This window comes from Felis catus, chromosome C1 (genome assembly GCF_018350175.1).
Source record: "Felis catus isolate Fca126 chromosome C1, F.catus_Fca126_mat1.0, whole genome shotgun sequence".
In the NCBI taxonomy this organism is placed as follows: Eukaryota; Metazoa; Chordata; class Mammalia; order Carnivora; family Felidae; genus Felis; species Felis catus.
In genome coordinates this window covers 210,405,434-210,431,158 of record NC_058375.1, presented here as the reverse complement: position 1 = coordinate 210,431,158, position 25,725 = coordinate 210,405,434, and the positions used below count along the sequence as shown (strand labels likewise).

General features: G+C 44.1%; 1 protein-coding gene and 1 long non-coding RNA gene across 3 annotated transcripts in view; one reads left to right on the top strand and one right to left on the bottom strand.

The window, feature by feature from the left end:
- Window positions 1–1,223: 1,223 nt before the first annotated feature.
- LOC109502909 lies at window positions 1,224–14,429 on the bottom strand. The gene is made up of 3 exons (XR_002161812.3): window positions 14,043–14,429; window positions 8,897–9,017; window positions 1,224–1,357 (listed from the first exon to the last, which is right to left on the bottom strand). It is a non-coding gene; the product is annotated as an uncharacterized LOC109502909 (long non-coding RNA).
- The window catches only part of LOC101091721 (thiamine transporter 2-like), a 42,013-nt gene continuing 17,610 nt past the window's right edge, over window positions 1,323–25,725 (top strand). Inside the window, exons 1-5 of one of the 2 annotated variants that reach the window (XM_023259767.2) lie at window positions 1,323–1,457; window positions 3,632–3,825; window positions 17,534–17,694; window positions 19,698–20,514; window positions 24,954–25,146. In XM_023259767.2, the coding sequence (XP_023115535.2) occupies window positions 17,545–17,694; window positions 19,698–20,514; window positions 24,954–25,146 (1,160 nt within the window). In that variant the 5' untranslated portion in view covers window positions 1,323–1,457; window positions 3,632–3,825; window positions 17,534–17,544. The remainder of the gene's footprint in view (window positions 1,458–3,631; window positions 3,826–17,533; window positions 17,695–19,697; window positions 20,515–24,953; window positions 25,147–25,725) is intronic. The other variant, XM_023259768.2, reaches the window with a different exon arrangement.

The following is a 25,725-nucleotide window of genomic DNA, read 5'->3' as shown; positions in this document are numbered from 1 at the left end:
GCCTCTTACCCCCCAGCCACCTAGCAACAGCACTGCGTCTTGCCCTTCCCACAGCCCTTCCCGCAGCCGCAGCAGCAGGGGCAGCAGCCCACCCGGTAGCACCTGCAGGTGATGCACCTGCCGCAGCGACCGCCTCAGCCACCGCAACTTCCACAGCCACAGCACCCCAGGGTGTCGGTAGAGAGGACTCAGGAGAGAGGAGGAGGGAGACTCCAGAGGTGAGGGAGGTCTGGTGCCGCCTTCTGCTGGGGGAGGCCCTGGAATGCCATCTCGAGGAGGATGGTGATAGAGCCACCCAGGACACGTGACAAATGGCTTTTTCTTTACTATTTATTCCAACATCCAGAAAAGAATGTAGCGTCCTTTCTCATTTACATCCTTACTGGAAACATTTAGAGTTTTTACCACGTGGAGGAAGGACGGTCCCTCTACTGGGCAGAGTTCACCTGCATGAAATAAGAATTATTTCATGTTGCATGTAGTTATCTACAGTGTACAGGTCTGGAAAATAGCCCACCTGGCGATGAAAGGCTAGGATCAGGTAACTCCGAAGAACGTGCTTCAGAGTCGAGACAATGTCTAGTTCTTTCCTGACGCATATAGATTCTTCCCTACGTATCAAAACACCTCCTATTCAGGTGGAAAGTGAAAAAGCAAGGAAAAAGCAACACCATTGTGAGCTGACCATCTGATGCCCCTTTACTCTTGCAGAGGCTGGAAAACATCATCTGTGGGGAGGGGGGGGAGGGGAGGGTTCGGGTGGCGTCTACACCAGGTGGGAGGCGGCGCTGGGAGTCTTTTCTAAATCTGGTTCCAGGACTTTAAGCTACTGAGCACAAAATTCTGAAGAAATTCTGAATTAGGTTTCTTTGGTCACAGCAGTCTGGAAAAGATGTTGGCCTCCCCCCCTGCCCCCCTTCCCCTGCCCCCAGACACCTATATTCCCAGAAAGATCTAGATCCCAAACCCGAGTCTCTGTGTGACTTTACAAAGGAAGTTGGCTCGAGCAGGGTGCACACTTCACTGTGTGGACTATGCCCCGACAGCTTGGCCAGGCAGGAGGGGGCACAGAGGACTGGGAGCTGGGCCATCTCAGATACCGGAAGCAGGAGAAGCAAAGATCAGGACTCGTCCAGAAAGGAACAGAAACCAGCAGACCTGAGAAAAGCTAACTGGGCCAATTTGCCAACCTCCTGTGTCCCCGACAACAGAAGAAGGAAGGAGATGGCCCAAGATGGTCTTTGATGGAGGGGCATTTGTTTCGTGCGTGCAGCCAACCCGCCCCGCTGAAGAGAGTCCGGCACGCTGCATGACCTGGGGAAAGTTCCTTCACTTTTCTGCACCTCAGTTTTCTCACCTGCAAAATGGGGACAAGAACAGTCATACTTCGTCGGATTGTCGCGAAGATTAAAGAGGTTAAGACGTGCGTCAAGTGGCCAGCCCGCAGGCAAGGCTCGGTAAGTCTGGGCTGACGTTACTGTTAGCAGTTATTTTTCGAAATGTGACATGGCCAGGCACCCCTTTTCTTGGGCTGCCTGAGGTTTGATGGCAAGACCGCATTACTAGCATTTTGCTAAGACAGCCGGAATTGGAACATCTCCTGTTACTGCCTAATTACATCGCAGAGCATACGTGTGAGTCTGGGAACCCACAGCCATTGCACTAATGGGAAAATGAGAAGTTTTGAGATGAGACTGCATGCGGAGGAAACTACTGAATGGCATTGGTAGAGATTCCTTCTAAAGTACTAACCCCTCTTATTAACAATTAATTCAGGGCTTACTACAAACTAGGCATTGTTCTAGCCCCTGCAACCAGGGTATTTTTACTCAGCGGTCTTTTTTTTTAAATTCTTTTTTTCTTTTTTTTCAACGTTTATTTATTTTTGGGACAGAGAGAGACAGAGCATGAACGGGGGAGGGGCAGAGAGAGAGGGAGACACAGAATCGGAAACAGGCTCCAGGCTCTGAGCCATCAGCCCAGAGCCTGACACGGGGCTCGAACTCACGGACCGCGAGATCGTGACCTGAGCTGAAGTCGGACGCTTAACCGACTGCGCCACCCAGGCGCCCCTCAGCGGTCTTAAAAAAAAAAAAAATCCTCCTTTGTTTTCTATTTGCGGCAGAGAAAGAGAAATTAAACAGCTCTCCTTACTTCCTACAGCATCAGCTTCTTCTCCATCTGATCCTGGCCCGGATTAGAACAACATATGCTGGCTTTATCTAAATTTACCGGGCTTTTCCTGTTTTAACGCTAAAGAGTAAACTAAAATGTTAATTTATTTGAAAGTATATGAAATTTAAATGCTTAAATTTCATTTACAGGTGTCCAATTTTGGCAGACCTTATCCCCATCTTTGGTCTGTAACTTTCTGGTATAGTTATTCTGAGGACACTGTAGGAATTGGGGGGGGGGGGCGGGGGTTATAAAGAGGGTGTAAAACATAGTTGCCAAAGTAATGTAGGCATTTTTGGCAGTGGGAAGCAAGTCATTCTACAAATTCATTATCTCTAGCTTAGATTTTCCAGATCTTGGGAATTTAAAAAAAAGGCTGGGTGAGGGGAAAAACAATATTAGGAAACTTAACTGTGTCCACTCCACAGACACTGTTATCTGAGGTATCACACTGGATACCTCTTGGTATACACCTCTTGGGGTTTCTCTTCCACAGTCAGGGTGACCCAGAAAGCTAAGGAGAGAATGTTGAAGAGTTGGAGGGGGCTAAAATACCCACAGCAAGTTCTTAGAGCATTGAGGGGGGAGGGGGGCGGGGGGGGCATCCCACACACACCCTGTTCTCTTCTAATCACAAAAGGAGAATTTTGGACAACACTGCCTTTTCCTTCTGTTTCCTTTCCTACCTTTGGAAACAATTATAAGGGCAACTGACCTAATCTAAGAATGTATGTGAGTTTCGAGGTCATTATCTAAAATCCGCAGTGCTGACTGGCCAGTGCCAGCCCTGGGAGGTACACCCACAAGTAGGGAGAAGAATACTGGCCTGGAACCAGCTGCAAATGTCCGGAAGGAGGTGGCTCAAAAGCAGGTTGTAAGTGATACAGCAGGAAAAAAAAAAAAAAATGATGTAGCTCATTAACAATGGCAACAAAGAGAGGCAGGTGGCTGAATCTTCAGCCTCAGAGACCAAATTGCTTTGGAGATTCCAGCAACGGAGGCTTGCTCGAAGGAAATGGTTGGGGGTGGGAAATGCATCAAACTTTGGAGATAAGCATTCAAGTAAAATGTCAGGGAAGAAAAAGGCAAGTATGTGCCCTCAAAAATTCAACCCAATTAGATGTTCCAAGAAAGAACACTGTGACTTGGGAAAAGACCCGGGGTGTGAGATCCAAATACGAAGCTAGTAAAATAGTAGCGGGAGTGTGACCGACTGGTCTTCTTGCCACTAACAAAAATAAGTGCTGAGAAAACCCGAAAACTTCGCTTCTCCAAGAAGCTGTTAATGTGATAGCAGTGATCTATTTTTAATACAAGGAAAAAAGTCAATTCTCTGCAGATGCAAAGGCGGAGGGCTCATTAATCCGTGGTAATGAACTCTGCCCGGTCCTTCCGGTCTGCTGCGGATTGCAGCACGCCACGGCGTGCCTCATTGCTCAATCAAGATTTTCGGCAGGTGTTGCAGATCTGCCCTGCAGACCGGAACTTGGACATCGCGGCTGACGGCGGCTGGCCTCGTGTCCCCCCGAAGCAGAGGAGAGAACGCCGCGCTCACCTTGTGAATTTCTTTTTTTTCTTTTTTTTTTTTTGCTGACTAATGCTCTCCTTCTGTGCAAAGCGTCCTCTTCTCTCGCTTTTAAGACCACAAAGGTAAGCCCAGACAAGCTTTACTTTTGTGCTGGAGGGAACAGCGTGTGCAAAGACCCCTTTCCAGTGTCTGCTTCAGACACCGGTTTCACCCAATAGGGGACCACCCTTGCTTTGTCCTAGTAGGGCAAAATAAAATACGGACAAGTATTCCTTCCAGAGAGGAAAAAAAAAATTATATCAGAACAGAGAGGGCCATAGGAAAAGAATAATTTGTATAGAATTCTTATTTATACTCCTTGTAATGGAGAAGGTACGTGAATCAAATAATAATTAAAATGTCACTGCTTTTTATCATTTGCCCAAGGCTGGAGGGGGGCTGCCACATTTACTCAAAATTGTATGCTGTTAAGTGTGGTGGTAAAGGCAAAGCATCCTTGAAACAACTTCTGAAAGTCGGCTAGCAGCATCAGCAGCAGGCTGGAACAGAAGGGGTCGATGCCTCATAGCATCCAAAGGATAGAGCTGGCTGTCAGTGCAGACGCTCTTCCCCCTGCATCTGAACTTTCAATCTAGGAACCTTTCCAGCTGGGAATTAAGCACCCCATCCCGGAAAGCCTGACAACTCTTAGATGCCACTAGCAATAAATAGCGCAGGATCTCTTCGGCCCAAGGAACAGCTTGTGGGGGGCTTAAACTATTCAAAGAAAACCTCTGTAAATGTCCACTGAACTGATTTCAAGAATACATGCTGCATTACTCAGCCATGAAATGAATGAAATCTCGCCGTTTGTGACAAAATGGATGGATCCAGAGAGTACAAAGCTAAGTGAAATAAGTCGGAGAAAAATACTATATGATTTCATTTGTATGTGGAATCTAAAAAACAAAACGAATGAAACAAAACAGAAAGAGACTCACAGATACATAAGCCAAATTGGGGGAGGGGGGGCTGGGAAGGGGCAAAATACATGAAAAGGATGAAGAGGTACAAACTTCCAGTTTTAAAATAAACCATGCCAATGTATTATACAGCATAGGGAATATAATGAGTCATGTTGTAATACCTTTGTATGGCCATAGATGGTAACTACACTTATTGTGAGGATCATTTCATAATGGTCTAAAAATATCAAATCACTGTGATGTACACCTGAAACTAACAGGATGTTGGATGTCAGTTATTCTTATCCTTCAATAAGAAAAAGAGAATGGGGCGCCTGGGTGGCTCAGTTGGTTGAGCCTCTGACTTCGGCTGAGGCCATGAACTTGCGGTTCATGAGTTCGAGCCCCGCACTGGGCTCTGGGCTGACAGCTCAGAGCCTGCAGCCTGCTTCAGATTCTGTGTGTCCCTCTCTCTCTCTGTGTTCCTCCCCTACTCGCGTTCTGTTTCTCTCCCTCAAAAATAAAGATTTTTTTTTTAATTTTAATGAGAAAAAGGGTATGCATGCCGCATCTTATAGCAGTAGGGATAGATAATACATGACATTTAATGACGCGCATCATTGTAGACAGCAACCTGAAACTGTACGTCACACAGTGGAAATTTGGGGGTGGGGGGAGGGCGACCTGGACAGAGGAGGAGGGAAACAAGGCTGTAGAACAACTTGAAAAGAATGAGAGAAGGGAACTTCAGATCAGCACGCCCCACCGAGCAGGCAGAAGAAGATTTCGAGCTTTACATCCTTACCGAACTGGATTCTAAACTGCATGACCCCGGGCAAGCCACGTTATCTCTCCTGGAATGTCTGCCTGCCCATCTGCCAGGTTGAGACAATATCTGCTTTGTGAACTTCCGAGGATTCAAAATGAGGCGTAGAAAGCATGTAGTATCAATGCCTGTCCAAGCAGGTATTAGGTTAAACGGCACGTGCCGGAGGTATTATTTTTCTGTGCTTGTTGATGGTATGTGTTAGGAAGCACTGATTTGGTTTTGATTGGGAATTGCGTCCTTGGAGTACACGCTGAGCACTCAGAATCTCAGGACATGTGGACAGACCGGTAAAGCCAGATTCTAGAAGGTCGCTAGAAGTAATAATTATGGGTGGTTATTCAAAGGTATCAGGAGAAGACAGGTTTCACTTGACTACCCACGTGCTTCCAGGGGTGCGGAGCGGCTGAAAGTCTTTTGTGGGCTGAAGCAGTTCAGATATTTGTGTGCACAAGTCATTTAAAGAGTGTGGCCCTCCACACTCGCCTCGTGCAGCACTAAATCCGGCAGCATGCAGACCTGACCCTCAGGGGCTCCCTTTTTGGGAAAGTAATCTGGGCAGAGGTCTCGGAGTGGTTCTCGGCTTGGGGGTGGGGTGCATCGGAATCTGGAGAATCTCTGAGTAGTGGCTGAAAATTGCACCCAGGAGAGTCCGGTACTTCCTCTTGGAAGGGCACTCCAGGAACTCCATGAAAGATGGGGAAAGCCCTGATGGAGAACTCAGCCATTCGTCCAACAGACGAGATAAAGAATGCAGAATCACCAACTGAGAAATGTTGTCCAAACAAAAACCCTTAGAATGAGGTTTTTTTTCCACACAGATGTGATCTAAACATGGGCAGGTGATGGAGCTTAAGGCATTGGTATGATTGTTGTAGAAATAAGGGAAAGAACGAAAGGAGAAGGCTGGAATATTGGGGGGCGGGGGGGACAGATATCCCAACGGAGCTAAGGAATAGTACAGTGACCGTAGCTGATGACATAACAAGAAGAGATGTTTGAAGACACAGCCAGACGACTGGATCCCTTATTAGAGGGAGAATACAGTACGGCCATGAGAATGGGGAGCTGAGGTAGAATGGAAAAAAGGGTCCTTGGAAATGAGGCCTAATCCTGGCACTGTGGCCTGTTCTTCTCCTCCTCTCTCCAAAGAGGCTGTGGTCCTCTTCCATCCCCATCAAGTGGGAGATTGTGTTTCTTCCCTTAGATTGATCTCTGGCTTTCTCAAGCCAAAATTCAGAGGGTGGAGGAATTTCAGCTTCTCCGGGACAGTGGAAATAGCTGTAGGTAGGCCCATGGAAGTCATGGAGAGGAAAAGACCAGAAGTTCAGCTCAAAGTTCAACTGTAGAATTGTGCAACAACCCACAGACAGGTTGAACAGAAATATGATGAATGAAAGAAGAGAGTAGGCTTCCAGATGGCTGTCAGTATGGCTCATCGATGGCTCCACAGATAGTCATTTCCTCAGCCACTTAAGAAACACCTAGAACACCCCAGAAACGTTCCATATGGAAGAACATAGCCCTACTCTCTGTGAAGTGGAAGTAAATGGAAAACAGATCTCTCACCCCAACCACTGGCAAATAGTTTTCATTGTCATTATTCGTCTTGACTGATGTAATTTAGCGTCTATCATTGCTGCCTACTCCACTTAGGTAAGAGCTTTGTTGATAGAATTTGGATCAGCATTTATTTTACCTCGAAGAAGAGGACAGTCAACGTAATAGGTCCCCAAATAAGCCAGTCTTCATGGGGCCCACCTTGTGAAGGAACAGGGTGGGTGGTAGATAACATGGGGTAATCCGGAAGATCATCCCTCCCAAAGCTCTTTGCCCACGGAAAGCCGAAATTCCACTCTTTTCCAGGGAACTTCATCTTCTGTGGTGAACGTTATCTCTAACCTCCTTTCAAAGTGAAATTACCAGACAGCCAGGTGATTGTTACTAGCAAGTGTGTGCGAACACACTTACGGAACTACGTGTATTGCTCACTGTAGACCGCACACGTGTAGATCGCTGCCACTAAGAATACCAGAAGCCAAGTCCTTAACACAGGAGTTCTTTAACACAGCACATCGATTTCCAGGCTTTGTTTTATATCTAAGGCACCACACACACATACACACACTCCCTGCCCCCATTATCTCAATGGTCCGCAGGGCAGGAGGGACCTTGTGAGTCAAGGAGAAGGGATAAAAAAAAGTTCTGTGAGACTCAGCAGGGGAAGGCTCCTCAGAAGGTGGATTTTTATCTTAAGCTCGTTCACCTCACAAACGTCTGTGCTTCTTTGTCCGTCGGCAACTCCAGATCATCCCCACCACAACCACCTGTCAGGGCATCCTCCCTCCTGCACGGAAGAAGCCTGGAATGATATTTGCCTGAACTCGCTTCCACTGTGTGGTTACAGGTCAGCCTGCTTACGAGAAGCACCCCTGTGAGATTTGGAAGATGGAAAATTCAAAAAAAAAAAAAAGTGGCCAGGATTTTCCAAGGCAGTTACCTTAATTGCAGTAAAATCCAGTGTAGAATTCCTTCTCAGAGAGGCCTTTGGATACATACAAAATCCCACTCCCTTAATAATATTTGAATCCAAATTTCCTGAAGCCTGGAAGAATATTCGCTAACATACCAGGGTGTATAAAAATAAAATATGATTAAATTTAAACAGTTACTGGAAAGTGTCAGATGTTGGAATTTTAAACCCAGAAATGCAAGTGGAGATTTTTCCATAAATTCATATAGTGTTTGGACTATCTGGGTCCTGTCAGAACTATTTCATAAAACACACTAGTTTTTGCCATTGTAACACGCAATATATAAAAACTCCTATTGGTTCTATTTCTCTGGAGAACCCTCTTGGGTACAATAGTCAATCTTATGCTATATTCTTTGATAGCACTAGGTAATTTATCCTAAAAAAATGCTAATTGAGGACCTACTAAATACTAAATATAGTAGACACCACAATGGATGGATACAGCTCTTCTTTTTAAAGGGAAGAGATAGGGGTGCCTGGGGGCTGAGTCGGTTAAGCGTCTGACTCTTTGATTTCAGCTCAGGTCATGATCTCACAGTTCTTGGGTTTGAGCCCCGCATCAGGCTCCGTGCTGACAGTGGGGAGCCTGCTTGGGATTCTCTCTCTCCTTCTCTCTCTCTCTGCCCCTGCCCCCCCAAAAGATAAATAAATAAACATTAACAAAAACAAAGGGAAGATTTGAACAAAAACCGTTAATCATATAGAGAATGACAGAAAAAAAAACAACCACTCGGACAGGGTGTTTTGAGAAGTCAAAAGGGGCATTGGAGCACAACCTGTATGAACGTGTGGGATGCAGCCCACCTTCAGGTGCCTGAAGGAAAAGTATTCCAACAGGTGGAACGGGAAGGAGTCAAGGCCCCCAAAACCAAGTGCATTTGACTCACCTGGGCATGGGCAGCACACGGTCGTGTAGGTTTTTCCTGTGGAAGGTACGCTGAGCCGCGGTCAGGAGACAGGCCCTGTCACTACCCAGCAGTCATGTTATCTTCCAGTCTTTACTTCTTTCTAGAGACATGAAGCATTAGGACCAGACTGGTGTTTCTTTCCAAAACGCTCACAGTGGCTCTGCATTCTCTGCCCCCTCTCAAGGAACTCCAACGTACACATAAAGATTGTGAGGAACATTCCAGCAAGGGAACTCGTGTGACTTGACTTAACCCAATGCTTCTGAACTTACTTGGTCTCAAAATTCTATTTCTATTATGAATGGAATTTGAATTCATTGAAAACACTTTTAGAAACGCCAGACTCTAAAGAGCCCATTTATCTTTCAATTCTAAAGCAGTCTGAACAATGGGACATAAAATCACACCCCCCCCCATTCACCCCTCATCTTCAGCAAAAAGAGAGCAGCTTTTAAATTTATTCCTGGAAGTAGAACCTTTCGTACATATAAATTCATATGTGGAAAAAAATAAATACATTCCGGGGCGCCTGGCTGACTCAGTTGGTTAAGTGTCCTACTTTGGCTCAGGTCATGATCTCGCGGTCCGTGAGTTCGAGCCCCATGTCGGGCTCTGTGCTGACAGCTCAGAGCCTGGAGCCTGCTTCCAATTCTGTGTCTCCCTCTCTCTCTCTGCCCCTCCCCCACTTGTGCTCTGTCTCTCTCTGTCTCACAAATAAATGAACATTAAAAAAAAATTAAAAAAAAATAAATTCCTATGTGAACGGTCAGTAAACAAAACAGATAAAAATCAGAGATGTCTGGGCTGAAGCAAAGGTCTGGATTTGATGGGACATCATCCGCTCTCTGTCCCCGTGTGCCAGGATCACACCGCCCTCTAGTGTCTAATCTTCATGGAGCGTATAGCCAAAACCAACCCCGAAATCGCATTCAAATTTCTAGCCTCAGAACTGCCTCCAAACTGCTGTTTGCTAAGCTGTGACTCTCAACGTGAGGTCCCCCAAATGGCAGCCTCAGCATCGCCTGGAAACTTGTTAGAAATGAAAATTCCCAGTCTCAACCCTCCAGGCTGAGACCTGCTGAATCAGTGAGTGGGGAGAGACCCACTGGACGGCGTCTCCCGTTTTAGCACATTCTCCTACCAATTTTTTCTTTTTTTGTACCATGCTGCTTTCAATTAAGGGGTAAAAATGGACTCGGGACAGCCTGTCAAAACCCAAAAGTTCACAAAGGAGTTTCTATACCTAGCAGTTCAGCAATTTTCACTTTACGCCATTCTTTCTGACTCAATAGGAGTTACATCCATTCCAACAATACACTGGACCCAATGTATTTGTAGCACTGCCATGAATAATCAAAGAAGGTTCTAGAATGAACCTGGTCATCTTTTCTTTAACAGAAAGTGTCTGCAGTGATAATGCCCATTGGAAAAAAAAAAAAAAAAAGAGGGTTTGCATCGTGAAATCCCTGTAGCACTAGCCCACGTTTATCGCGTGTGCAGGATGGTGTTTCCATTGTTAAGTCTTTTAATCTGGCCAGCCGTGCTGAATTTATGCTCTGTTCAGACCAGGAGATCAAATAAAGGTGCATGAATGGTTTAGAGCAATTTTTCTACAGCTACAATAAAACTGGCTTCCTTCCTTCCTTCCTTCCTTCCTTCCTTCCTTCCTTCCTTCCTTTTTTTTTTCTTCTTTCCCCAAAGGCTTCCTGAGTACTTGGAGGTGGATGAAGGCTCTGTTGGCTGAAAACAGAACCCTACTAAACGCACCCTGGGAACATCAGCCTCCCGTACAAGAGACACCTTCATCGCCACCGTCACACGCTTCTTTCTAAAACTTGATAACTTGATAAAGAAGACAGATTCGGTAAAAAGGAGAGCAGTTGTTATAAGCATCAGTATCTCAATGGAAAAATCAATATAAAACTTACAAGTAGAGTAGTGACTAAGCCATAGGGAAATTTATAAATTTTTATTTAAAAAATACAGTTTAATGGAGCACCTGGGTGGCTCAGTTGGTTAAGCGTCTAGCTCTTGATTTCAGCTCAGGTTATGATCTCATGGTTCATGGGTTTGAGCCCCACATTGGACTGTGCACTGACAGTCCATAGCCTGCTTGGGATCTTCTCTCTCCCTCTCTCTCAGCCCCTCCTCTGCTCTTTCTCTCTCTCAAAAAGTAAATAAACTAAAAGAAAAAATTTTTTAAATTATAGTTTGCTTAAGCGGGTGACCTAAAAGGGTAAGTATCATTTCTGCAATTCGTACAACATTAAATTTAAAAACCTAAGGGGCGCCTGGGTGGCTCAGTCGGTTAAGCGTCCAACTTCGGCTCAGGTCATGATCTCTCAGTCTGTGAGTTCGAGCCTCGCATCGGGCTCTGTGCTGATAGCTCAGAGCCTGGAGCCTGTTTCAGATTCTGTGTCTCCCTCTCTCTGACCCTCCCCCGTTCATGCTGTCTCTCTCTGTCTCAAAAATAAATAAATAAATAGACGTTAAAAAAAAATTTAAAAACCTAACATTTCAGTCTTTTATGAGAACATTTCAGTTTTTGAACAACCACCATATGGGGTATAAACAATGTTTATTACCTAGCTGAAGATATTTATAATTAGCTACAAAAACAAACTGGGAAATTTCACTCCGTATGTAAATAAAGATGCATTTTCCTTTTTATATTTAACAATAATGAAAGTATGAATACAAAGAAATCTGGGCTAGAATATGTTTCATGAAAAATTTTAAACGTGAAATACATCATACATTTTGTCCAAATTATCAAAAATTCCTATTAGGTATATCAAAGTCAATATCAGCTTCCTAAGATGACTGTAAAAAAAAAAACAACAACAAAAAACAAATAAGCGCGGGGCGCTTGGGTGGCTCAGTCGGTTAAACGTCCGACTTCGACTCAGGTCACAATCTCACGGTCCATGAGTTCGAGCCCCGCGTGGGCTGACGGCTCAGAGCCTGGAGCCTGCTTCCGATTCTGTGTCTCCCTCTCTCTCTGCCCCTCCCCCGTTCACACTCTGTCTCTCTCTGTCTCAAAAATAAATAAACGTTAAAAAAAAAAAAGTGCCACAAAACTGGGTGGTTTAAAACAACAGAAATGTATTCTCTCTCTCGTAGTTCTGGAGATGAGACATCTAGAACGAAGGTGTCAGCAGGACCCTCCACCCTCTGAAAGAGCATTCCTTGCCTCAGTCAACTTACGGTGTTTGCTGGCAATCCTTGCTGTTCTTTGGTTTGTGGATGCCTCTCTCCAATCTTTTTTTTTTTTTTAAGTTTATTTACTTTTAAGAGAGAGCGGGGGGGAGAGGCAGGGAGAGAAGGAGAGAGAAAATTCCAAGCAGGTGCCCAAGTGGGACTCAAACTCATGAACCATGATATCATGACCTGAGCTGAAATCAAGAGTCAGATGCTTAACCTGCTGAGCCACCCAGGTCCCCGTGCCTCTCTCAATCTTTGCCTTGTTATCACATGGCCATCTTCTCCCTGTGTGTCTTTGTACCTGTGTTTCTCCTTAAGCATCTCAGTCATATTGGAATAAACACCCGCCCACTCTAGGATGACCTCATCTTAATTATATCTGCAACAACCCTGTTTCCAAATAATTTCCATTTTGAGGTGCTGGGAATTAGGACTTCAACATACTTTCTTTGTGTGGGGGACACAATTCAGCCCATAACAGTCCACCTTCTGGCCTCTCAAAATTTACATCCTTCCCACATGCAACATTACGTTCACCCATTTCCCAGCATTTCCAAAGGTCTTCACCATCCCAGCCTCCACTCTAAGTCTAGGCTGTCATCAATTCAGAGTCCCAAATTCATCATCTAAATCATATAGATCAATATGGGTGAGACCCAAGGGATATGATTCATCCTTTGGTAAAACTCCCCTTCACCTGTGAACCAGAGAACAAGGTATCTGCTTACAGAACACAATATCACAGGATAGAGTAGACATTTTCTTTCCAAACAGGAGAAATTGGAAGGAAAAAAGGGGGTAATGGGTCCTAAGGAAGTCTTAAAAATTATCAGGGCAAGTTCTATCAGATTTCAAGCCCTGAGAATAATCCTGTGTGGCTCGATGCTCTGTCCTCTGGGCCAGATAGGGCGGCAGCCTCCCCGTGTTGGCCTTGAGGGGATCTCATCAGCCCAAACTTCTGCATCTGTGCCTCTGCCTTTTTTCATTTCATGCTTCCCCTGCCCCTGTTAGTCCAGGCTAGTAGTGATTCTGTGGATGTAAAATTCTCAAAGATCCGTCAGACTCCTGTGCAATTCAGAGAGGTGCAAACCATCAGGCAAGAGGGCCCTCTCCACGGAGCATTCCTGGGGAACCCCATCTCTATTCCCAGCTTTTGCTAACACGGTTCATTGGATCCATTAGCCACACAGCCGAGCTCTTTAGCAAATGATTGTCTAGCTACGCTCTTGGCACTGTTTGCAAAGTATGCTATCTAGATGGGCCGAGAATCTTGCAAATCATTGAAGACTGGTTCCTTTTTGCTTTGCAGTTCCTTCCTCAATTTCTTTCTTTTCCCTCATATTTTACTATAACCAGCAAGGAGAAGCCAGGCTGCGCCTTCAACACTGCTTGGAGCTCTCCAAGCAAAATATCCAGATTCGTTTCTTACAAGTTCTACTTTCCTTCCAACAACAGAACAAAATTCCATCATGTTCTCTGCCGTTTTCTAACAAAATTCACCTTTCCTCCAGTGTCCAATAGCGTGCTTCTCCTTCCCGTCTGGGACATCATCAGAAACACCTTTACCATTCCTATTTCTAGCCACATTCTGTTCCTGGTGATATAGGTCCTCTTTAAGACAATAGGCACTTTCCCCGTAGCCCTCTTCTCTTCTTTCTGAGCCCTCGACAGAATTGCCTTAAACAGTAGTATTTCCACCAACAATCTCTTCAAGGCATTCTAAATTTTTTTTCTATCAAATAGCCCCAAATTCTTCTAGCCCCGATCCATTATCCAGTTCCAAAGCCGCCTCCACGTTTTTATGTATTTGTTACAGACCACATCACCTCCCAGCACCAACGTCGGTATCAACAATGCATTAGTCCTCATGATTTCCTGGATGCGAGGGAAACGTGCCAATGAAATGAGTCCCTAGTCCTACCTGACGGCCTCCGAACAGCAAGATGAGTGATGTGGCCGTTGAAAGTCAACTAGAAAGAAATCTGTCAAATCGCCATTAAAAATGATGAGGCCACGTGGTCACTGTGTGTTAAACAACACTGCCGGTTAGAAAGGGCAGAGCAAGGTCCAGATGGAAAATGCTGGCATGGAGAGCTGATTTAAGAAATCTAGATTTTAGAAAACACCACCACTTTTAATACTTAGTCATGGTGAGCTGGAGCATAGAGATTATTTTCTTTTAATTCTTAATAAGTATATACAGTGAATGTTCACTAATTTAGAGACGATGCTAACTGAATTTAGTAAAACATCATGGAAAAGAATTGGTGTGGACAGCATGTATTTGGAGCAGAACCTGACTAAACTGACCAAGTGTTCTGCGTAATGGCCCGACCATAAAGGCCTGATTAAAAGGCAAATGACTTATGACCTTTTATATGTAAGTTAAAAGTTATAAAGGGCTTTCAGACTATTTAAGTCCTTAAAGGAATAGTTTTCCTTGCAAATCTAATCTCAAACCATAAACTTACTTTTTCAGTGTCTTCTTATTCTCTTAAAATAATTTTGAAATTACTTATACATTTTGTACTGATGATCAATGATTCAACTTAGCTGGGGCTATCAATATGAGCTGTTAACGTTATCAGCAATTCATTGGTCTTGTGATTTCCTGAATCATGGGACTAGACCAGATTCTCAAAGAAAGGCTAGGGGAAAACCCTGGTATTTATCGCGTTACGCAGAGCCCCAGTCCTCTCCTGTTGACCTCATTTACTCCCCGGAAACAATAAAGTAGATCATTGTTACCTTCTTGTAATCAGTGGGACTAGGAGAGGTAAAGGAATTCAAGTAAGTTCAGCCAGCTATGGTTAGTTAATACAACAGGAAAAAAACCCATTATCAGAAGGCCCACGGCACAGTAATAGCCAGGATATCTATTAGATGCCCAGCCAGTCCTTCCAGTACAGCAGCTCCACAAAGCGGCAGGATTCCCCACCCGAAGCAGCTGAAATGGCCCTGTGTCCCGAAACAGAAGCCCACTGCGTTCGATGCACCCGACATCCTCAGGAAGACTAGAAATTTGCATTTTGACATAATTAGGAGCAAATCGAAGCATCCGTTTGGTAACGTTTTAACTGATTTCCAATGACCTTTGAAGCAACAGGTTAAAAATCAACTACGAATTATCATCTGTTTGAACTATTAACAACCACACCACTAAGATAACCTGGGATTGTAAATTCAGTAGTCGTCCCTTTTTAAAGCAGTAACTCTGCCATTAATTTTAAAAAGCGAAAAATGCCTTGGAATTAACAAGGTCCGAGGAAGGAATGTTTGCATCTTTCACGTTGGGTTCTTTGCTCCCTTCAACCTCAGCAGAGACCTCATATCAGGGAATAGCGTATGCTTCGTGTTTCAAGGTTCTTTCTAGGGAGCCATTAGTTCTCCACAGGCCGTAGAGCAAGCAGTTCAATCCAGAAGGTCTGTGCAGGCAAAACACCAGAGATCAAATGACACCGTCTTTTTGCAATAAGCGAAGATACCAGCAGGGGGCGAACTTGGAGCCCGTCCTCACACCCGCAGTCCAAATTCCATATTCAAGATTTGTTGTAGCTGTTTCTCCACATGATCACTTGCTACGTGAATCCTTCCATCGCGGTGGAACAGATTCCATAGTCTAGTCAAACCAACCAATCCACCCATTTTGAGTTCAACATTCTTTGACACCCTGGCTGCCAACACTTGGGGTAGAATGGGAAGTTATCCACTCTACAGGTGAGGAAACCTGAGGCCTCTGGCCATTAAGAAACTTGTCCAGGGTCACACAACTTAAAAGGTGGATCGGAGATCTGTATTTGCTCAACTGCGAAGCCCGTGTTCTTCTCACCAGGAATTCCCCTTTCGTTACTCCAAAACGATTTTCAGAGTAACCTCCATATTCTTGAAAATCCAATGGTGGCTTATAGTTCCCACTCCAGAGGACAACTTTAAATAACCAGAACACTTGGGAAATATCTCCTTATTATTATATGAATTTTTTTGCTCAGTTAGAAAACCCTGTTTGGTCCAAAGGATGTACTTTCACCAAGGAGTTGAAGACACCTTCCAGGAGACCTTTGATATATATGATTCTGTGCTAGACTCGGTGACAAAAAGGAATCCCTGCCCCCACGGAGCTCCCAGGCTAACTAGCAGATATGGATGTCAATACATCAGTGCCTCTGAAAGCCATCCACCCTGCAGACTGCATAGTTTAGGCTTACTGATTGGCATCGTTCTAACATGGACTGATGTGGGTAGTCTCCACAACGTGAGGTAGGTATTATTTTCCCTATTTTACAGATGAGAAATCCGAGGTACCGAAGAGACCCGGTAACTTGCCAGAGTTTACATGCTTGTAAGCAGCGGAGAAGAATGTGGGCCTTATTGACTCCAGAGCCCTGCCCTTGACTTCCATGCCATAATGCCTCGCCAGGGCTGTAACGGAGACAGAGCATAGACTAAGGCAGGAGAGGAGCTGGAGAGGGTCAGGAAGCTTCGGGGAGGAAAAACGGTTGAAGGCTGAGCGAGGGAGATTCTCTCAGAGCAGTGGATTGCCTTTCTTCAGGCTACCCATGTCTTCCTTCAGTCAGCCAACCTTAAGGTTTATCCTCCCGGACTGAAGTTCTGACATTTCAGTATTAGCAACATAAGTGGGAAAAAGGAGAGCAGGAACCAAGTATCAACTCAGAAAAATACTTTTAAATACCGTTGAATTTCATCCATGATGCGATATTGTCATGTAATTCTTCTGAAAGTAGGTATTACAAACAATCCAAATCACCTGGGTGGATGACAGTTTTAATTAGTTGAGGCTTCTGATGCTAAACCAATGTTTACTTTGAATTCAATGCTTAGAAGAAGCAAGGGGTCTATCTGCTTTGTAAATCTTTACTCCCCCAAAGGCTATTTTATTCACCATTTTCAAGCATTCATTAATGAATTTCCAGGTCATCAACCACTACAGGGTAATAGGCTCAGGATGGGGACCATGAAACAGACGTTTGCTTAGCAACTGTGTCTATCAAAACTCCACCAATCTTATCTCAGGCCCAAGATTTCCACCGTAGGAGAAATTCCCTGACTTTTTTCTACTATGAAAGATTACAGGAGAGCATGGCTGACTGGCTTGCAATGCTGGGAACTGGTTTTTCATCAGCGACCCTGCCATTCCAGCTGAGATGAAATTTAATCCCGACTGCAGTGTTTTCAAATAATCATCAGTTTTCTCTTTAAACCAAGAAATGCAAAGGCAAGACTCAAGTTCCTGCGTTTTGACCTGTGGTATATATTTACTGTCGCAATGCTTTTCGTTTTTTCCTTTTTGGGACCAAAGGACAAATGGAACATGGGGAAGAGAACACAAGTTTTATGAAAAGAAACCATCAATCTTCTGACTTGCTTTTTTTTTTTTTTTTTTTTTTTTTTAAGCGTAACCATCCATGAATTGTTGCCAGACATCACCAAGCCATTCCTGGGTTTTTCCCACAGTCATCCTCTGCTGCTTTGGATTTTTCTCAATGATGAAACCATCAGAACCATTTGTTGTACCTTATTTAGCAGGACCAGATAAAAATATAAGCCTCAGCACGGTAAGATTACTCACATGTTGATCTTAGTTTTACATCTTGTGAAAACCGGCGTCTAAAGTTTTGGGTAGAAGCAAAATATCAGAACTTCTCGCAAACTCAAATGCAAAAAAACGGGTCTTAATAATTTCTGCATGTCTGTCGTGCAAAAATGTAAAACTTTTTGATTCAACAAAAATGGGGTGAATCCAAAACAGTCTTCCAGCTGCACACAAATCATACTCCAGGACGTCATTGCTGATTATCATGAACCTTTAGAAATAAAGCCATCCCTAGGTATAAATACAAACCTTACAGGATAGTGTAAGATTGGGAAGGAAAAAGTTATGCAAAAGCATCTGAAAAAGTCCTCCGAAGATTTTTTTTGCCTCTTTACATATCAATATTAAGACCATTGTTAGCTTTTAGTCAGGCCATAGGATCTAATCCTAGGAAGCCTGTTAGTCAGTGGGTCTCAAAGTGTGGTCCTTGGACTAGTGCACCAGCATCACTGGGAAACTGGTTAGAAATGTTCATTTTCAGGCCCCACCCCAGATCTCCAGAGTCTGAATGTCTGGTGTTTAACAACCCCTCCAGGTGAATCTGATCTGCGCGAACATTTGAGAACCACCACTTTCAGCCACCGAACAATAACAAGGCCAGACAAAGCCCTGTATCAGTTTGATTTCTTCCGGGGGGGGGGGGGGAGTCACACCTGTTTTACAGGCTGGTTATTCAGCAAATGGGGCATAGCAATTGCATCCCCCTTGGCCACCCTCTCCCAGAAACCATGCCTGTGTCCCTACCCGACGCCAAGGAAACTGCCTTGTGAACCGATCCACCCTTTTCCCTCCCAATAAGAAAAGCATGTGCCAGTCTTGAATGCCATTAGGTGCAGACAGGTTTGGCTGGGAGAGAGCCCCGGGCTGGATTTAGACGCCAGGGACAGTCAGAAAAAGCAGATCTGGGACGTATCTTCTCCCGGGTTAGTGACTACCCCTGAGTGTCAGGAAGAACAAGAATAAAGTTCTACCAAACTGTGAGAACACGTAGGTAAAGGGGGACCTGGGAACTCAAGGGGTGAGGGCACAGATTAGGTCAAAACAAAGGACACTCCTAGGCTCGGTAAGTGGGTGGTTTATGTCAGTGATCTGAGATCCTAAGGTTTGAGAGGGTCAGGGAGACCCCAAAAGAGGGTCTACCAGCCTTCTTTACATCATCTTCTATCTGCTGTAGATTCCGCTTACAGAAGCGGAAATTATCATGGATGGGCTCAGATGATTTGCTGATATAACCAGTGTTCCCTGGAAAATCGTGGCCAAAGCCGATTTGAGCAAGAGAGAGACAAGACACTAAGCAGTTTGGTTTGGGTTTTGGGTCCTCCAAAGCAGCCCAAGAAAGTGAGGCCAAGAATGCAGAAGAACCGAAGAACAGATGCCTTCTTCTGATACTGAGTCTTGAACTGGTCATTTGTTCTATATTTTCCTGATCACCCAGACGACAGCCTGATGGTCTGCACATTTTACATACTGATGGGAATCAAAGGTAAATATGGTCAGGTTCTGCCAGTGCCTGAAACATTCCTTTTAACCTTATTGAAGGAGAGGAAACTATCTTAAATGGACAGGAACAGCACCTGAGCAGCCCTGAACCGCCCCGGAAAAACTGTTGAGCTTAGTATATGCATTAGGGCCTCTTTTCCCAGCCTGGCGAGCGTAGGCAGATCACATTACATTTTAAAAATGTAAGAAGCAGATCACTGAGAACAGCAACCGCTCTTTCTTTATACCTGGAGGAAGGAACCCACATGTTATGAGTTTCTATGATTTGGGGACTTCTTTCCCTTGAGTTTCAGTTTCCCGTTGCTTTCCATCGTATTGTCAGAAAGTCCTGTGAAGGGTCAAACTGACGGGGGCCCAGCAATGCATCCTGGGATGGATACACGTCATGTGGATAAGATATATGTCAGGTGTGTGTTCCGCTTCCTCGTGCTTGTGTCCTCACACCCTCCCCGTTTAACCTCACAGATCACAAAAGAGGTCTTTCCCATCTGGACATACTCTTACCTGGCACTGCTGCTCCCAGTGTTCATCGTCACCGACTACGTCCGCTACAAGCCAGTCATTATCCTGCAGGGGATCAGCTTCGTCGTCACCTGGCTGCTGCTTGTGTTTGGTCAAGGACTGAGAGCCATGCAGGTGCTAGAGTTCTTCTATGGGATGGTCTCCGCCACCGAGGTGGCCTACTATGCCTACATTTACAGCGTGGTCAGCCCGGAGCACTACCAGAAAGTGAGCGGCTACTGCAGGAGCGTCACCCTGGTGGCCTACACAGTGGCCTCGGTGCTGGCCCAGCTCCTGGTATCCCTGGGCAGCCTGTCGTACTTTCACCTCAACGTCATATCCTTGGCCTCTGTCTGTGTGGCCCTTCTTTTCTCCCTGTTCCTACCAATGCCTGAGAAGAGCATGTTTTTTCATGTACAACCCGGCAAAGGAGCTCCTCCCAAGCCACCGGGAAAGGATGCTTTCTCAAAGGAACCACAAAAGGATCGCAAACCAGTCTGCAAAGGATTAGTCACCTTTTCAGGGAACCTGGGTGACGACGATCCTCTGAACGATCCAAAGCCGGGAAATGTAACGCTGAGAGTTTTTGTGCAGTGGTTCCAAGATTTGAAGGGTTGCTACTCCTCAAAGCATCTTTTTTACTGGTCCCTGTGGTGGGCTTTTTCCACAGCAGGTTTTAACCAGGTTTTGAACTATGTTCAAATCCTGTGGGATTACAAGGCACCATCCCAGAGCTCTGCAATCTATAACGGAGCAGTAGAAGCCCTTGCAACGTTTGGAGGTAGGCCCACCAGACTTTCTCTTTTCAGTGTGGCGGAAATATATTCTTTCAAATCATAGTCTCGGAGAGATTGGTTGTAGAGATGTCAACAATGAATACCAAATATTTCGAAAACGAAAAGAGCTTTTGTCACCAAATTTTAAAAAGGCAATGAATTCAAGGGAAGATTGACAAAACTATCCATGGAAAATAGTGTAATCCACCCCTAAAAATAGGGACTGCGAATTTGTGTCCCACTGGCCATAAAGAGTTGGACAGTTTAAGGTAAAACTACCAAATCACTTTCCTCTCTAACCACTCTGTAACACTAGCCTTTAAACTATGGTTTGCAGACCATTAATAGAAGTGGGCAAACGAAGGCCCGTGGCCCACCAGAGATAATACTTTTTACATTTTTAAGAGGAAGTTGTAAAGGAAAAAAAACCAATATATGACAAGGGTTGTAAAAGTAATAAATCCAAGCAAGCAACCAAATAAAAACAAAGAAGGCTATGTGGCCCACAAGCCTAAAATATTTACTATTTGGGCCTTTATAGAATATAGATCTTGAGATTAATGTAGTGGATTTCTAACCAGCATTTTTAAATCAAAGAACAGAATAGAAAATTTAGAACGGAATGGAATGGAATGGAATGGAATAGAATAGAATAGAATAGAATAGAATAGAATAGAATAGAGAATAGGGAGCATAGCAGCTTATAAGGATAAGTTTCATTTTATGAAAATTCTGTTTACGCTCACATATAAATGTACCAGTGGACATATGAAATATATTTCCTTTTCAGGCTATGGTCAAAGAAGTTTGAAAGCTAGTGTTCTTTTTTTTTTTTTATTTTTTTTTTAACGTTTATTTATTTTTGAGACAGGGAGAGACAGCATGAATGGGGGAGGGTCAGAGAGAAAGGGAGACACAGAATCTGAAACAGGCTCCAGGCTCTGAGCTGTTAGCACAGAGCCTGACGCGGGGCTTGAACTCACGGACCGTGAGATCATGACCTGAGCCGAAGTCGGATGCTTAACCGACTGAGCCACCCAGGCACCCCATGAAAGCTACTGTTCTAAGAGCTACTTTACCATTTCAAAGGTTCCCATCAAGACAACTTAAATAATATATTTAGATCTTTCCTTCATTCTACATGTGGGAATTTGCCAAAGCTTGTTGTCTTCTGATTAAGATTATTTTCCATACTCAGCTTCCCCATTACCTACCATATCCAAATATTTTCTAGAATAATAGTGAATCCAGCCTGGATTCTTACAATCTTCTACCCTATCTCTTCTCTGCAGCCAGGTTATTGTATTGTATAATTTTCTCTCTGGCCCTTCACATGTATTATACTTTCATTCAAATGTTTAGTAAGAGCCAATAAGAAGTGTGTCCCTCCACAATAGCCCTTAACAAATAGTGATCTTTTTTTTTAAATGTTTTATTTATTCTTGAGAGAGAGAGAGTTACAGCATGAGCGAGGGAGGGGCAGAGAGAGAGCGGGACACAGAATCCAAAGCAGGCTCCAGGCTCCGAGCTGTCAGCAAGAGCCCGATGCGGGGCTCAAACTCACAAACTGTGAGATTACCACCTGAACTGAAGTTGGACGCTTAACCGACTGAGCCACTCAGGCACCCCAATAGTAATCTTTGATTATGGAGAAAATTGCAAGGTGGCAGAGGCGGGCCCTCCCAGAGACTATGTGTGTTTCTGAGTATTTATTGCTTCTCCTTGACCTGACTGGCAAGTGTCTGCTTCAACCTTATTCACCCATAGATGGATTTCTGATACTGCATTTTGTCCACCAAAAAAGAGGCAGCAAGACTGAATGACCTTGAGAAGGTCTCTGGGGAATTGAGTGTTTCCAACTTGTACCACTAGATTCACCCTTCAGCCCTGTCCTGGGCTTCCTTCTTTTGAAAAATTTCCCTCCTGGCTGAGAAGCTACAGCAGTTTTGGGGGAATTTTAGATTCTTGTCCATGGACTCTTCCTTTTTCCCAGAACCGATTTTGTGCAGTTTGAAATACTTTTCCAAAGGGAGTGAGGTGAAAAGAGTGAGGGAAGGTGGGCTGACACAAGAGTTAATGGTCTAAAGTCAGAAGGGTAGAGGTCAGAGCTGTCTTTGAAGTGAGCCCAACAACGCACATGGATTTTCCTGACATAACAAAGCTTTCACATCAAATAAGACTTTGAAGATATTATTTTTGAAGTTGGGGTGTTCCACACCCACATATTTATTGAACATTTCAGGGTCCATTGTTGAGGTAAGAGTCTTCTCATTTCCCTTTCTAAAAATTCCATTTTGGCTTCTAGAAACCTGGTCTTGTATTTGTTTACCTTAAACCCATTTCCTCTCTAAGGACTTGCTCCTGGAGAAAAGGGAGAAAAAAAAAAAAATCCTCTTCTCTTCAGATAATGTGTAGAAAAGGTAAAGTGTTCATAAAGTTTATTCTTTAAAAGCCCCCTAAACACAGCTGTTCTTTAGTCTCTTTGTGATAGCGAGGATCCTAATTAGTGTCAAATTTTTAGGTAAAACCAGGAGAAAAAGGAGTGGTTTGCTGACTTAAGACCTCATGTAAACTAATCCATGTCTTTAAGAAAGAAAGCTAAGAGTAGTAAGAAACCTGACAAATGGTTACTTTGTTCACAGCACGTTATAGGAACGCATTACAAGAACGTTTATATAATGCACATTGTATCGATTTGTCCTAAGGATATGTCTAGGGACTACATGTTGGGCTTGGGTCAAAGTTTCTCATCCTCAACAACACTGACATTTCGGTTGGGGAAATTCTTTGTCGTGGGGGGGGGGGGGGGTGCTGTCCTGTGCATTGTAAGATGTTCCACAGCATCACTGGTCTTAACCCACTAGATCCTGTTAGCATACCACCACCACCACCACCACCCCTGCCAAGTCATGAAAACCAAAACTGTCTTCAAATATTGCCATCTGTCCCCTGAAGGGCAAAAGACCCATGTGAGAACCACTGGGTTATGGCTTGTTTAAATTTGAGTTAGAATCAGTGTTTTTACAATCCTTATCGCACTCTTTTTAACACTATAAATTGGTAGATCCAATTTCTCCAGTAGGCTATACTATTTTCAAGAGCAAGGATCCAACATTTACCACATTTTTCCACAGAGTAGCTCCAAAACATTTGATGGGTGAGTAGGTGAATGAATGTGTGAACAAGTATAAAGGGGAATGATCAAACCAACAAATGGTGGGAAAGTGTATAGAGAGAATTCTTTTTTTTTTTTTTTTTTTTTTTAATTTTTTTTTTTTCAACGTTTACTTATTTTTGGGACAGAGAGAGACAGAGCATGAATGGGCGAGGGGCAGAGAGAGAGGGAGACACAGAATCAGAAACAGGCTCCAGGCTCTGAGCCATCAGCCCAGAGCCCGACGCGGGGCTCGAACTCACAGACCGCAAGATCGTGACCTGGCTGAAGTCGGACGCTTAACCGACTGCGCCACCCAGGCGCCCCTAGAGAGAATTCTTTAAGAGAAGTTTGGTACCTGTCAGGAATTTGAGGAAATTTTTAAATCGGTGTTATAGAGAAGATAAAGAAAACAGAGACAGGGACACTGAGAGCGAGTCTCTCCTTGCTAGAGTAGCCGGAACGTGGCACAGAGAAAGACATGGAAGCAAGAGCTGGCATTCAGCTTGAAAAACTTGGCGTCTCACTAGGTCACCAAGTATTCCCAATTTACCATTCCATACAGTCTGCTTCGTCTTGACTGAACTTTAGTCAGACTCCTCTCCTTACTACAGATCCCCGGACATTCTGCCTTCTCCAACTCTGAGTAAACACAACACAATACGGAATGTGCCCCAGCCCCCATCAGTTTCTCCTGAAAATTAGCTGACCACAGCGGGACACTTTCCTATCAGACTCCCCTGATCATTTCCCCTTGCTTGTCCAGCTTCCCCTTCAAAGACCCTGCTTATGTCTGCTTGCCCTATACGGAAGGATTACCCTATAAAAGAAAATCCTTTTTCTGTTTGATTTCAAGATGCTTGCCGATTTTGGCAATCAGAGTGTGCTATTACAAGCCTTTCTTCTAAATAAAGCCTCTCCCTAGCAAAGTCTGAATTTGTTTTTTGTTTGACACCAGATTTCTGAGCCCGAGTTTTATCCTCTGCAAAGGGAAGAAGAAAGGAAAAAATGGGCTCTCCGGGTCCATTCCAGTGTGTGATTTATGGACACCCAGATTCAGTTGATCTATTTCAAACTTGAAGAGGAAAAGTTATGTACACTCCACAAAGCCAGATCAAGTGATTTTCATTCAATCGATGTTCACGATAAGTCTTTTTTTTTTTTTTTTTTTACCAAAGCCTGGAAATGCTTCAATTTCTATCCAATGTGGATTTTAACAAAGCGGCACGCTACTTTGTTATGCACGGAATGACAAGATGTAATAATATACGTTGATTCCTTTCTTTCCAGGGGCTCTGGCAGCCTTCACAGCGGGCTGTGTGAAAGTCAATTGGAACCTCCTGGGAGAGCTGGCTCTGGCGATCTTCTCAGCGGCAGATGCAGGCTCTCTGCTTCTCATGCATTACACAACTAATATTTGGGGGTGCTATGCCGGTTTTTTGATATTCAAGTCCAGTTACATGCTTCTCATAACGATAGCAGCGTAAGTATTTGTCATTTCTTTCTTTATCTAAATCTGAAGCAACAAAATGTGTTTATTTATTCTTCCAGTTCTTCTGAATGGCATTTGCAATGTTATATTTAATGCTAAATGTAAGCGACAATGGGGGGGGGGCGGGGGGAGGCACCTGGGTGGCTTAGTCAGTTAAGCTTTGGACTCTTGGTTTCAGCTCAGGTCATGATCTCACTGTTTTTGAATTCGAGCCCTGTGTCGGGCTCCATGCTGATAGCCTGGGGCCTGCATGGGATTCTCTATCTCCCTCTTTCTCTGCTCCTCTTTCTCTCTCTCTTTCTCTGTCTCTCTCTCTCAAAACAAATACATAAACTTAAAAAAAAAAAAGAGACAACTATATTCTTATTTTAACCAGCTCTCTCTTGGGACTTGGTTAAAGTTATTAATCAGGCAAAGAAAATTCAAAGTTCTCACAAGTAATAAACAGTGATATGCCCTTACATTTTGGTTTTTTATCTTTTTTTATATTTTATTTACTTAATGGAATAATTTTATTGATTTTTTTTATTTTGTAGTCCTCTTTTTTTTTTATTTTAGTAAAAACACAAC